Source organism: Prionailurus bengalensis, chromosome E1 (assembly GCF_016509475.1).
Source record: "Prionailurus bengalensis isolate Pbe53 chromosome E1, Fcat_Pben_1.1_paternal_pri, whole genome shotgun sequence".
Lineage (NCBI taxonomy): Eukaryota > Metazoa > Chordata > Mammalia > Carnivora > Felidae > Prionailurus > Prionailurus bengalensis.
In genome coordinates, this window is record NC_057347.1 from 46,725,884 (window position 1) to 46,740,524 (window position 14,641).

A 14,641-nucleotide genomic window follows, 5' to 3' on the forward strand; every position below is an offset into this window, starting at 1 on the left:
TATCCCAATATTTACTCAACCTGAAGCCAAGCCTCCCTAGGATCAATTACTTTGAACTCCAGTTCGTCGGCAGGTAGAGTTCTCATGCTGCTATTTCTCGTTTAAGCAACTTCATATCGCTTACATCCTGCTACAGCAAATGATAACTAAGCTCACATAACCATTTTCCCACCTCTCTTCTTGAATCCAACTTTTACTTCTAATTTTAAATGAAATCTTACTGTGCTTTGTCTACAGGTTGATTCTAAAAGCTGAACATCAACGCACTGTTTACATTATTGTGACTATGTAAATATTTTTCTCCTTGTGCCACCTACTCCTTTGCTAAGAGGGCATTCTTAGCATTCCTACACAACTTTATGGTTTTCATGGGATCTTGAATTGCCTTCCATTTTTCCCCTCTTGCATTCTTAAACTAGTAATTATCTAATGTATGAACCATTTCTCCCGCCAGACACCTTCCTCTTGAGAATGCTCCATTCTCCTGCTCCAGTTTGGACTCCCTGCTGCATTAGCCTGCTGTACCAATGTCGTCTTGAGTTAGAGTGATTCATATTATTTTCCTGAACCGCTTGTTTCTTGGATCCAAGATCTTTTGTTTTCTTGAGTTATTTTGCTAGTGCACATCTTAAAATAACTTGCAAAGAAAGGATTCACGGGAAGGAGTCCCTTTATGAGTCCTTCCATGACTGAAAGTGCATTTGTTCTGCCCCTGCACTTGATTGTTTGGCTGGACACAGAATCGTAGGTTGAAAATCATTTTTCCTCAAACTTTTAGACGTATTCCTCCAAAGTCTTCCGGCATTCCACGTTGTTAGAGAAAAGTCTGATACCAGTCTAATTCTTGTTGCTTTATAGGTTGTTTTATTTTCTTTAGAAACGCTGAGAAAAACTTCTTTTATCCTTGGCATCTGGAAATTTTACAATGATGGATATGTGGGATGGACTTTTTCCCATTTGTCCAGCTGGCTTATATGTTTACCAACTGTCCTTATCATTCCATACCCCTCACCCCACAAGAATGAAGCCCCAGAGGGATTCGATATCTGACACACCGCAGGGTCTCAATAACCATTTGATGAATGAATGAATCTGTTCTGCTTGAACTTGAAGTCTCGTGCCTCTCATCAGCTCAGGGAATTTTTCTTGTATTAGTCTTTTGAAAATTTATTTTTCTCAGTCTTCTCTCTTCTTCTTTTCTGGAATTTCCATTGAGTACTAGAAATGCTACAATGCATTTTCTTCCTTTCACATTTTTCATTGACTTGTCTTTTTGTTCTTTACATTGAGAAAGTCCTTGATTTTAACTTTCACTGTTTACAGTAAGTTTCATTTCTTTTCTAGCCACTCCTTCTAACTGTTCTTTATTCTTAATATTCTTTTCACCATTTTGTAGATTCAAGATTTTTTTTTTTTTTTTTAATTTATTTTTGGGACAGAGAGAGACAGAGCATGAATGGGGGAGGGGCAGAGAGAGAGGGAGACACAGAATCGGAAACAGGCTCCAGGCTCCGAGCCATCAGCCCAGAGCCTGATGCGGGGCTCGAACTCACGGACCGTGAGATGGTGACCTGGCTGAAGTCGGACGCTTAACCGACTGTGCCACCCAGGCGCCACCCCCCCCCCCTTTTTTTTTTTTTAAGTAAACTCTACTTGCAACGTGGGGCTGGAACTCATGACTCCAAGATCATGCTCTACCAACTGAGCCAGCCAGGTGCCCCTAGATTCACTATCTCATAAAATTTCTCTTGGGACATGACTTAGAGGCTTGGTTTTTTGTTTGTTTTTCTTAAGTTCTCTTTTATCTGTTCTGCTACACCTTGACCTTTCTCTTTTACGCTGCAAGCTTTCCTTACATATCTGGTCATCCCTGGCTATCTGTTCACACTGAAAGAGAGGAAGTTGAAGGACCAGAAAGGTGCCTGCAGAGCCCTATGCACCTGTGTAAGGCTGACTGGCAAGTGTTGCCTTCGATCAAGGTTTCTTAATTTCAACACTACTGACATTTGGGGGCTGGATAATTCTTTGTTGGGGGCGGGGGCGGTCTGGTGCACGAGGACGTTTAGTTGCATCTCGTCAGCATTACTTCCCACCTCTGAGTGACCAACAAAAATGCCTCCAGGCATTGCTGAACATCCCGTGGGAAGTATGGGGGTGGGCAAATCATCCCAGTCGAGAGCCACAGCTCCAGAGTGACAGGGCCGTGGACCCAACCAAACCCCAGGTCGGGGGACTTTACTCCGAGTCCAATTCTCTTCTGCCTACTCCAGTTCTCTGCAGAAAGCTTATTCCATTTCTCCAGGGAAGAAACTTGTGTTCTTCCAGTGCTTCGGGCTGCCCACACAGGGCTGTCTGTACACAGCTTACAAAGGGTGACCAGCCCATATTCAGATCTTTAACTCCTCTCTTGCCTTTTATTGTATTTTGGACTCTTCGTGTTGGAGGCTTGCAGCAGGTCTACTGGTCGGCAAGCGGTCACCTCTGCTGAAGAGCCGGCAAACGGCCTGTGGCACCCCTGGCTTTGTCAGACGATCCTTTCATCTGCTTTCTGTATTCTAGAATCTGTGGAAACCTCGTCAGTAACATCTACCATATTCTTCTCATATTCTGAGTTTATCCCTTTTTATTCCTTCATTATTATTTTATGAGGGACTTTACCATATTGAGTAAGTCGTCCTCTTCCACTTTAGGTTCTACGGCCAATGGGTTAACAGGAGAGGATACAAATGGGAGTTTCAGAGATTCTGTAAACTCTCTTCGTTCTTGGTCTAGAGGCTGCCTACCTACCTGGTTTCCTTCCTTCCTTGCCTATACTTTTGATTCCCTGGGACACCTTAGCTAGGCTTGTCCTTCACTTTTAGTTTATGTAAACGGATTTTAAAATGCAGTTCTTGATCTACCTTGCTGCGGGACAAGGAGAGAGACAACACCCTATGGATTTTCCTCAGAAGAAAATAACTAAGCACAGCACTGACTCTTACACTTTGATACGCAGAGTTCACTAGATAATAGAGATGCCCAGGCCCCAGACCAGCCAAGATCTACCCAGTCCGAGTACCTAGGGAGGATCAAGCATGCAAGCTGGTGGATGGGGGATGATGGTGAGTAGTGAATATCAGGGCTACAAAGTGGTGGACGTTATCACAGGAAAAGAGAACAGGGCTCTGTTGGAAAGAAGAAAGTCATGGGCTTGAGAAGGGGAGACTGAGGTTCAGAAACAAAAGGCACGAAGATGCTGTATCTGAATACCATGCAAAGTTGCTCACTGCTTCTGTGTTACCGGAGGTTCAAAGTAAAGGCCGGTGGACTTAAAGTCTAGTTTTGCTCACAGGAAAAATACCCAGAGAAATAAAACATTTTATGATTTCAAAGATGTAGCAAGCATAAATTAAGGAGAAAGCGCTTAAATCCCCTTTCCTAGTCCTCCCCTTACTCTACCCTATAGAACAGTAATTTTTATGCTTTGGTAAACTCAGGAAGGGCAAGAGCTCTGTCTTGCTACTAAATTTTTGTGTGCCCCATGGCATGTTTCTTTTTTAAATATAAATATATATTTATTTAAGTATAAATATATATTTATTTATTTTATCAAGTAAACTCTACACCCAACATGGGGCTTGAACTCACTGCCCCGAGATCAAGAGTCGCACACTCTTCCGACTGAGCCAGCCAGGTGCCCCTGCCCCGTGTGGCATTTAAGAGAGCATCTTGCGTTCTGTAAGCATCTGATAAGTGCTTTTTTATTAAAAAACAAACAAACAAAAAAACCCCAAAAACTTTAATTTTCAGCAGATCACAAACTCAGCAACTTCTCGTTGCTGAGTCTGTCCTCTTGTCCTTGGCAGTGTATTGTAATGCTAGAGTCTTGATTTTTTTTCTTTTTTCACGATTCTTGATTTCAAGGTTCAAATTTATCACAGACTGCACTGGCTGATCTAGACAAAAACAGTAGGAAGAACTGGAGGAACTGGGTTAATTCAGAACACGGAACGCATTTGCTCACCTGCTAGCCTTGAATCCTTTCAATTTCTGTACAAAGAATGATTCAAGAACTTCTGCACATTGGTAAAAAGGCGAGTCACTAGGATTGTAGTAACGACAGTTATCAAAAATTTTGGTCATGTCTGCCACAAATTCCGTCAGCTTTTCATAATACCGTCTTTGTACTCTTTCTTCCATGGTGGCGAGGTCTTAAAAACACAAAACACAGAACATTTTTAAAGCTTTAAGGCAGTTCCACTGTGAATACTGCCCAGGGTCCTAATAAGAATATAGGTTTCCTGCCCCAGCAGCCCCTGAAACGAAGCTGATTCACCACTGGGGACTGTTCAGGAATTCATGAAGGAAAAAGGAGCACTTCTCCAATTTTGGTTTTGATTGGGGGAGTCTAAAATATAAACCGTGGCTGCTATTAAGAAGGTTCTTTTACTTTCAGTTAACGAGAGAACAGCTCTTCATTCAGTTGGGTTGAAATAAAGGAAACTACACCCACACGATCAATACGCATCTAAGCACAACACATTTTTACACGCAAACAATTATGTGTATTACATGTACAAAGAGGAGGCAATCCAAAAGACAGACCGAAATATCTTTGGGGCTTCGTGATACCTGTATTAGATTTTAATACCATCATTTTGCTTTCTTTACTAATTTTTATTGTTACCTTATATTGGTGGCAAGTGACACCTTAACAACAATTTTTGTAATGGTTTCATTTATTTTTGAGGGAGAGAGAGACGAGAGGGCAAGCTGGGGAGGGGCAGAGAGAGAGGGAGACACAGGATCCGAAGCAGGCTCCAGGCTCTGAACTGTCAGCACAGAGCCCGATGTGGGGCTCGAACTCATGAGCCACGAGATCTTGACCTGAGCCGAAGTCGGACGATCAACCAACTGAGCCACTCAGGCACCCCAAGTGACACTTAATGTAACACTTAAGGTGGCAAGGATATAAAGTGTCCACTTAAAGGGAAAAATCTTAGCTGATATGAATAAAAATATTAGTATCTAATACCACAGGTAGTATGCAGAGAGGACTAAAATCATTCAACTGGGACAAAGGTAACTGCTTTGGAATATACTGAGCTTAATCTTTTGAAATAACATTAGGTCCTAGGAGAAAGTTGTGTTTGAAGGAAAATTCCACATATGATCTCACATAAAAACCTGGGAGAATATGGGGCGTCTGGGTGGCTCAGCTGGCTAAGTGTCTGACTTTAGCTCAGGTCACGATCTCGTGGCTTGTGGGTTTGAGCCCCGCATTGGGCTCTGTGCTGACAGCTATGAGCCTGGAGTCTGCTTCAGATTCTGTGTTTCCCTCTCTCTCTCTATGCCCTTCCCCTGCTTGTGTGCTCTCTCTCTCTCTCTCTCGCTCTCTCTCTCTCTCTCTCTCAAAAATAAACATTACAAAAATAAAAAAGAAAAAGGAAAAAAAAACTGGGAGAATAAAAAGCTGGTGATCTCAAATCAATCTAGGTTTGACAGATAATACAATTTTAAACTAAATTTCAGTGATTATTTTAGAATTTGAGAAAATGATTTTAAAGCCCAAGAATATCTAAGAAACATTTGAAAAATAAACGTAAAAGGAGAGATTTTAATCTATCAGACATTAAACAAATATTATAAAGCTGTGACAATGGAAAGTGTGGCATTATGTAGGGTGACACAAACGTTAACGAAACTATCCAAAACAGGAATAGACCTAATCATTTTCAGCAGAAGAATTTTATGTATGTCGAAGATGTCATGTCAAATAAGCCAAGGAAGGAAAATTCATTAAGAAACTGGGTTGAGGCGATAAATGATTAGCTGAACTACAGGTGCCATTGACCAATCTGGACAAAATACCTGCTACGTGACTAGACTAGACTTTAGCTAAACTTCTCTCCTTCCTCCAGAAGCCTTAGCTTTGACCTACTCTCATCGTAACAGACTCAGCCCTTCCTCCACAATCTCTCCTAGAAATAGGCTAATGCAGGGGGTCTGCCCCCAACCACACCACTATTCGTCATCCTACTCTTTCTAGCCTTGTTTACTTACTTGTTTACTTACTTGTTTACATCCCATTCTTTCTAGCCTTGTTTACTCCTCCTTATAAAAGAAAAGCCCTTTTCTGCCTAGCCTTTGAGATGCCTACAGATCTGTGGTTGGCAGATTCTCCCTATTACAATTTCCCCACCTCCATTTATTGTAGTCATCTTCCAAACAAGGTCTGGGGTGCCTGGGTGGCTCAGTCTGTTGAGCATCTGACTTTGGTTCATGTCAGGATCTCCCAGTTCCTGGGTCTGGGCCCTGTATCAGGCTCTGTGCTGACAGCTCAGGAGTCTGGAGCCTGCTTTGGATTCTCTGTTTCCCTCTCTGTGCCTTCCCCCATTCGTGCTCTCTCTCAAAAATAAATAAACCAAAAAAAAAAAAAAAAAAAAAAAAAGAAAGGAAAAGAAAAAGAAAAGTAAAGAAAAAAGAAAGAAACTGGGTTGAGGCAATTGCCTCTACAGATGAAGAAAAAATTCTTCACACTAATGCCAAAGTAATTCCAGCTGGATTAAAATTTAAGGACAACGATGAAAACCATAAGGAGGGCTAAAAGGACTACATCATAAATGTAATTAATCACTGAATTGTGCATACTAGGTAGTTATATTATGTATATTTTGCCACACGTGTGCACGCACGCATCTGTCTCTGGCAGTGTCTGTAGGGAGCAGAAAAATACAACCGCAAACATGCTTCAGGCCTCATGAAATCCCAAGCAAGACTTGGGCACGTCTATTGTGTGCAGGGTATGGAGGCTGCACAGAAAAGGGTAAACATCTGACACACACATCATTCTTGCACTTAAATTCTGTGTGCTTACCGTCTGGCTAACTTTAATAATGTATGTGAATAGTGCTTGGATGTTTTGTGATTCCAACTTAATTAGATATCCCTTAAAAAGAAAGTACCAGGAGAACATATATGTATTTATATACCTGGGGAAGCGCAAAAGACTAAAGGCACGACTCCAGAGGCAAAATTCATAATGATTAATAGATTTAAATCCCAAAACATTAAAAATGATCATATGCCAAAAAAGTCAATAAGAAGCTTTTAAAAAACTATTTTTGGGAGAGGCAGAGTGAGTGCGAGTGGGGAGGGGCAGACAGAGAGGAAGAGAGAGAATCCCAAGAAGGCCCTGCGCTGTCAGCGTGGAGGCTGACACAGGGCTCGATCCCATGAACCGTGAGGATCGATGACCTAAGCCGAAATCAAGAGTTGGACGCTCAACCGACTGAGCCACCCATGTGCATCAGTATGAAACTTTTAAATGTCCCTGGCGTATAAAGAGCCCTTAAGGAACACTGACAACAATATGAACATCCCAGAAACATTCTGTATGGGCAAAATACATAAATAGGAAACTCACATCAAGTTCAAACGGTAAGTACACAACACTAATTACTGAAGTCACGCAAAGCCAAAGAACCACATTCTTTGTCCAAATTGGCAGATATTAAAAATTAATACATCAGCCTATTTTCAACAATGACTCCAAGACAGAGAACGAGAGTGGTAGTACACTTCAAATTTTACTCTCTGCACCTCTGTAACATCTATACACCTAACATACTATTTTGAAATAATTATTTTCCAAGAAAATATTTCCTATCAAAAGCACGATAATACTTAGGGTTTTCAAGAGTGGAGAGAGAAGGATACAGTCATACATTATTACTGGAAACGGGTTCAATGTGCCGAAGTGCAATTCAAAAATACCTATCAAAAACGTACGGAGTATAAATACCATTTGACCCAGAAATGCTAATTCTAGGAATTTCTCCTCAGAAAACAAACAAGTGCAGGCAAATGCATGAAAGAAGATATTCACAGAAGTGTTGCTTATAACAGCAAAAACTGCACACAACTGACAACCCCATTAATAGAGAGGTGATTAAATACAGTATCTTAATTGCATACAATGAAAAACGATGTAGGTCTATACTATAGCTCATGTGAAAAAGGTACTGATAAATTTATAAAGTATGTTATAAAACAGGATTCATTCATATAACCCTATTTCTGTTTAAAAAAATTTATTAGAGCTGCTGATCTTATTGGTTCCCTCCTTCTCTGAAAATAAACTATTTTTTTTTCAAAAAAAATTTTTTTCAACGTTTATTTATTTTGGGGACACAGAGAGACAGAGCATGAACGGGGGAGGGGCAGAGAGAGAGGGAGACACAGAATCTGAAGCTGGCTCCAGGCTCTGAGGTGTCAGCACAGAGCCCAACATGGGGCTTGAACTCACAGAGTGTGAGATCGTGACCTGAGCCCAAGTCAGATGCTCAACCAACTGAGCCACCCAGGCACCCCTCACTCATCTTTTATATGGCTGTAGGATGCTCTGCTTCCATATCACTGATTCAGCTATTCCTCTATGACGGCCACTGATGTCATTTCTGGTATTTCTGGGATTGACAACGGTACTGTGGTGAACAACATACTTGTGCCCATGTAAATCCTAATAAATGAAATTGCTGGGTCCAAGGGAATGCAGATTTAAACTTAATACACACTCCTAGTACATCCCACAAGTTACCACACCAATTTATTCTTCCACCAGCCTTGCTCAACGTTATCGTCACGATGTATCACGCGTGACAGATATCTGCGGAGACTTCTGAAAAAAACTCCATATTCAACTCAAGTACCTACCCATAGGTTCCTTAATAACACCGTAATAATCTGGTGCGTCATTAGGATCCACTGGCTCAAGGAAAGGCCAGGCCATCTTATGGGCCTGTGATGGGAGGAGAGAACATCATTATTGTCAGGTCATTTAAGTTTCCCATTTGAATTGCTTTATCAATCAACCCTTAAGCCCCAAAAGTCAGTTTTCAACCTGATAGATGAGATTATTTATAATGTAAACGTGAGTAGAGTTTTGCCCTACTTACAAATCATCTCGGGTGAGCATACTCTGTATTAACGGTTCTCAAAGGGTTGGTCTGAGGACCTCAACTGTGGGGCTGGGGCACTAGCTTAGAAGACAAGAAGTCTGTACTCTCATTCCTACATGACAACCTGCTACCTGTAAAACTGGGGTGGAACAGTCACCATTGCGGACTAATGAGGTGTCAGACATGCTAATAAATAACTTCACCCACATATTGAGACCACTGTTGTCTTTTTAGTTCTTTTTTTTTTTAAGATTTTATTTTTAAGTAATCTCTACACCTAACGCAGGGCTCGAACGCACAACCCCAAGGTCAAGAGTCGTACGCTCTTTCAACTGAGCCAGCCAGGTGCCCCCTCACTAGAATCTAATCGAACTGTTTTTCAATCTATGGTAGTGAGGAAAACTTTTCTTTAAAAATTACATTTAGGTTAAAAAAGTGAGTCGTTTTAAATACGAGTGTCAGATAAACACCATTCGAGCTAATGTGTGGATACGGTTAACCTGCTCGTGATATCGGCATGTGAAGGACTGAAGTCTGGAGTACCTCACTAGACTGGCTGGAGGTCAGTAAACGATCACAGATTCTGAGACTGGAACATTCAAACCCCAGAAATGGCTCCAGAGTCAACGCTGGCTGATTTCAGCTGCAGACAACGCACACACGGCGTCTTCTTACCTGTAAAGAACGCAGCACCCTTTTCAAACCCTCGTAATCTTTCTCCGTTAGCGGCGTGAGCACTGTCATGGCATCCTCGGTTGACTGGCACTGTGGACAGACATACTCGTCAATGAGCTCTGCCTCACTCTGCAAGATGCCCACGCAGCGCCCATGGTACCAGTTCTGACACCGATCACAGCCAATATAAAATCTGCAAGATCCGAAATGGAAATGTGAGTTCAAAACAGATGGGATCACGTTACTTACATCTACCTTAAAAAGTAAAACATGCACCTGAAAAGATTCTAACTCTGGGTATAAAATAGTTTTAGTATCACAATTGTTTTAATACTTCTGAAGACTGACATTCAAATGTGTTAATTTAGTACTTCTGATGTTAACAAAGCACTAAAAGCTTATTAAGAACACTGTGTAATATTGGAGAATATGAAGAAAAACGTAAAACATTTGATTGACTTTAAAGCTCAAAACAAAATAAAGCCAAAAATCTTTCAACTAGTACCGTATCAAATGGGAAGCTGATACTGGCCACCCAACTGGGAGCTCAAAATCCTGTAAGCTAATAACAGAGTCTCAGAGCTTTTACCCAAATTAGTGTTTTTTTCTAACCTACAATAATGCACCATTTCAAACACTGATAAAATCCAAACAAGCAGGCTGTTTTCATCTCATTCGTTTCTGTTACATATTGAAGAATCAAGTCTACCATTAAACCGTATTTTTTCCCAATGCATCTCAAACATTCGCTATGAAGCAACACAAATTTTGAAGGGGAGGTAAAGAGAGAAAAAGAGAAAAAAAATTGGAAAGGAATTTGTAATGTAAGTGTATAATATATGCAGAAAAATATCTTGCTTTTTATTAAAATAAATAAGTAACCAGTCAGAGCAATTTGGCTTCCTAAATTATTAAATATGATGCTCTTATCAGAACTCACTGTGACTCATCATAAGGTGTTCTGCAGATACAGTACAATTCCTCACTGCTGCCCTCTTGTGCCCGTTTACAATCATTACAGATGTACACATCCATTTTCTTAGCCTCCTTTTCTGTGATGCCAACACATTCTCCATGATACCAGTTAGTACAAAGATCACAGCCAATATAGAACCTAAAAGTATTCACAATGAAAATGACAATGTAATTGTCATTTTGAGCTGCATGATACTTAAACCTGTCTTCCCTGTCCTGATTCACTTTCTTACAGGATAACTTTCTGCAATGAGTCAGCTAAACATCCTGAATCCAACCATTCTACCCCTGGCAAACTACAGCATCTGACACTGTATCAAGCGTGGAAACATAAAATCACTCACATCAATTTCAACAAATACACTGTTTGGTGAAATATGGGTCTTTAAAAACATACTGGAATTGGAAAAAATAAACAACACACTGATGGTAATGTCTCCCTCTTAATGAATGTGTGTAAAACTGTAACAGGCACAAAAACCAAAGCCGAAGAATCAAAGACTTACATCTGTCAAACCTATGCCACAGAAGCCATTTCAAATTCAGGGCTATTTCTTAGATAGGTTTGAAAATGTATCTCACGATTTAAATTTGAGAACAAAGCAAAGCGCAAACACCAAGTAGAAGTTACACTACGAGGAACATGCAGGTCAGCCAGGTGCAAAAGATAAACGGTCAAAATATGGCATGAAGAAGACAACTAAGAGAGGTACATGTAGTGACTCACTTTCTACTAAGTTTTCTAAAGAAACACTGGAATTTAACCCAATGGTAACAGATTATGAGGTGGGCCAGTTTTTCAGTTAATGTAACGTATGTGACAGTGTGGAGAGTGACCAGGTTAACTAACTGGAAAGGAACTGCTTCGATCCAAAACAGGGGGTACCCGGCGTGGACAGTGATACAGGATAGGTATCCAAAACAGCAAGAGGTTCCACAGTACTTGGCACGGTGGGGGTGTCGGAGTGTGTGACTGAGGGCAATCGCATTCAGCCAGGCCTCCAGGCTTTTGTAACAGAAGACCCTGAAGGATGGACCGAATGAAAAGCACCTCTATGGTAAACACAGAGCGCATTTAAAAGCGTTGACAGGGGCTGTGTAGGAATGCCATGTAAAAATCATAGCAGGAATCCGCGTGAATCATAAGGACCCGGACTGGCCTTGCTGACACGGTTCCACCAAAGTATTTCTCGGCGGATTCCCCTGGAGCGATGGAAGCAGTCCTCAAACTTCAAACTAACCTTCCAAACGAACGTAAAGGAATAACGTATGGTTGTGTGGTTCATCCTACTCCCATTAATTTTTTTCTTTTGAATTAAGACTCCTCCAGGATTTTTGCTGCCACGGGTGGGGGGTTGGGCCTTCCAGGTGTTTTGTATGTTGCCTTCACGAGATGGTGGGCTATGTGTTCTGGAAGTAAGCTCAGGACTTGAATTTCAAGTTTTAGGCATTCTCACTGGCTCCCCAAACCAACCTAGTTTGGTACAAGAGATTATAAAATACTCCTAAAAACCAGTAACTCATCCCGACTAGAACAGGGAGTGAATGAACCTGGTATACTGGTATTTTAATAACACCCAACTAAAAATATGAAATATCCACAAAATAATGAGGCAATCTCAGTAGAAGGAGCACATACTTTCATGCAACTGAAGTATGACAAAGATGTTGGTGTGTGAAATGAATTTCTGTGATGTGGATGTTTTAAATAAGCCACATTTGTCTAATTACTTAAATAAGTTCCATACACAGATCTTTGTGTAAAGAAAGTAAATCATGTTCTGCTTTATTCTGTAAATCATTATTATTTTGCTTAAAGGGAGGCAACTTATATTAGAACTAAGGGGGAAAAATCAGTTAATAGGGCTCCACCTTTCACATGATATACAATTTCCAAGAGAGACAATGAAAAGGGAAGATGCCTAAGCTGACGTGTCTAATTCACCACATAGCTAAATCTACCAACAAAACGGTGTGACCTAGAACTTGCACGTTATAATTTTAAATAGCAAGCACGAAGGCAGCTCCAATGTTGTAACTTAAAACCTCACTGAAGAGATCACAATTTTATTCTATAAATTGGTTAGGCATCCACTTAAGGTAGATATTAAGCATTGCTACTTCTAAAGAATCATATATTTTTAGCATGATCAAACATTTTGGTCCTGCAAAAAATATCGTAGTTCATCTTGGCTTTAGAAAGCTGGCCTACGTTTAAACGCTCAAAAGGAAAGCTGGACAATGGGGTGAATGATAAGGATAACAAATAAAACTGCATTAATGGATTAGTGTTTCTAAAATCTTGTATGTATATCACCAAATACAAGTCACAACAGTCAAAAAAAGCTTCCAGCTGCCATGCTTATTGTCACATTTTTGAGGGTCATTATTAAGGACTGAGTGAAAACACTCCTTGTATTTTTCTGGCTTTTGTCCCCAGTAAGAAAGTGGGAACTTTGACAAAAATAATATTAAGTTTCAGTACCCCAATACAAAAACCACAGAATTGCTTAAAATTAAACAATAAAAAACCAAAACTACTCGAACTTGAAACCTTGTACACCATTCGTATTCAGATAGTCTCTAAGATGTGATGTTATCGTAAGGTTGTGAACACATTCCAGAAAGGATGCTCTCAACTTTGGGCAGCGATAGTAACACACCTCCTTCTCCCGACAGCATTACCGATTGGTTTGGAGTTAATCCAGAGAGAAGAGGAGAAAGCAAAAGAGCAACAGAAAGCTTGTTTTTGACAGAAAAGAATACGATGAAGAACAAACACGGATCATGAACACGTAAAATACAAAAGTCTTACTCTTCTAGTGTCATGTTTAAGAACATCAGATGCAAGACCACAGAGAAAACGTTATTATCCCCACTTTCAACTACTTTCATTGACATGGCTACCAATACACTCCTTTTCTTCACAACTGGAAATTTAACAGCTAAGCTTTTAAGAAAATAAACTAAAGCTCAAAAAAGATGTACTCACTTAGATTCATCGTAAGGCGTTTTACAGATACAGTAAAGCTTTGTGTCCTTCTTAGTTTCCTTTGAGGTAGTAGAGATCATTTTCTTCTTCTTGGACTTGGAGCTCGAGTCTCTTTCCTCTTCTCGCTTCCTCTTCTGGGAAGCGGCAGGCAGCGTGGTCGTGGCCGTGGCCGTGGCCGTGGCCGTGGCCAGGGGGCCCGTGTGCTGTGGGGGAGGCGGAGGCGGGGGTGAAGGCGGAGGGGCCGGAGGCGCAGGCGGCGCTGCGGGGGAGGGAGCCGCTACCGCTGTGGCCTGCACCATGTCTTTTTCTTTCTTAATCCTCAGGTCTCTCTTGAGCTCTTCCTGTTGTCAATTAAAGACAATACAAAGCTGTCATCGAACTCACGTACATGTCGGACTCGGCTAGAGGACTCTGCGTTCCCTCTCTTCTCACCTCCCCTCCCCTTGTTGGAGTGGCTCCAAGGTCAGCCTCATGTGAGGGGGTTTGTAATTTTAGCGTCATCCTCACTATACTCTGAACCCAGTCAAAACAACGAGAAGTATAAAGCGAAGATTACAGAACAACTCGAGATCTGCCAGCCTCTTCAAAGGACACCTGCAGAAAGATGATCCAGTTGCTGAAAACAACGTGCCCCGGTTATTTCTGTTGTTGCTCAGAATGGGGTTACAAGTGTCTTCACCCACTAGCTAGCTGCTTTCTGGCGGCTCACCGTCTGTGTCCTTATAAAAATTTCTTTTTAACGTTTATTTATTTTTTTGAGACAGGGAGAGACAGGGCATGAACGGGGGAGGGTCAGAGAGAGAAGGAGACACAGAATCCGAAACAGGCTCCGGGCTCCGAGCTGTCGGCACAGAGCCTGATGCGGGGCTCGAACTCACAGACCGTGAGATCGTGACCTGAGCCGAAGTCAGACGCTCAACTGAGCCACCCAGGCGCCCCCATCTGTGTCCTTATAAACTGAACATGATTCTTAAAATTTGGCCTGACCAGCCACAAGTTGAATGAGAGACAGATTTGTCTAATTTATTAGGCTCCTAGGTCTAGAATTTAAAAACGCAGG

The 14,641-nt window shown here is 41.3% G+C and overlaps 1 protein-coding gene across 20 annotated transcripts in view; it reads right to left on the reverse strand.

The window, feature by feature from the left end:
• BPTF (bromodomain PHD finger transcription factor) overlaps positions 1-14,641 on the reverse strand; it is a 147,988-nt gene that overhangs the window by 3,723 nt on the left and 129,624 nt on the right. For 12 of the 20 annotated variants that reach the window (XM_043585037.1, XM_043585034.1, XM_043585033.1 and 9 more), the window contains 5 exons: positions 13,582-13,922; positions 10,555-10,728; positions 9,615-9,807; positions 8,695-8,779; positions 4,004-4,190 (listed from right to left, as the gene is read on the reverse strand). In XM_043585037.1, the coding sequence (XP_043440972.1) occupies positions 4,004-4,190; positions 8,695-8,779; positions 9,615-9,807; positions 10,555-10,728; positions 13,582-13,922 (980 nt within the window). The remainder of the gene's footprint in view (positions 1-4,003; positions 4,191-8,694; positions 8,780-9,614; positions 9,808-10,554; positions 10,729-13,581; positions 13,923-14,641) is intronic. The other 8 variants (XM_043585046.1, XM_043585038.1, XM_043585043.1 and 5 more) reach the window with 1 other exon arrangement.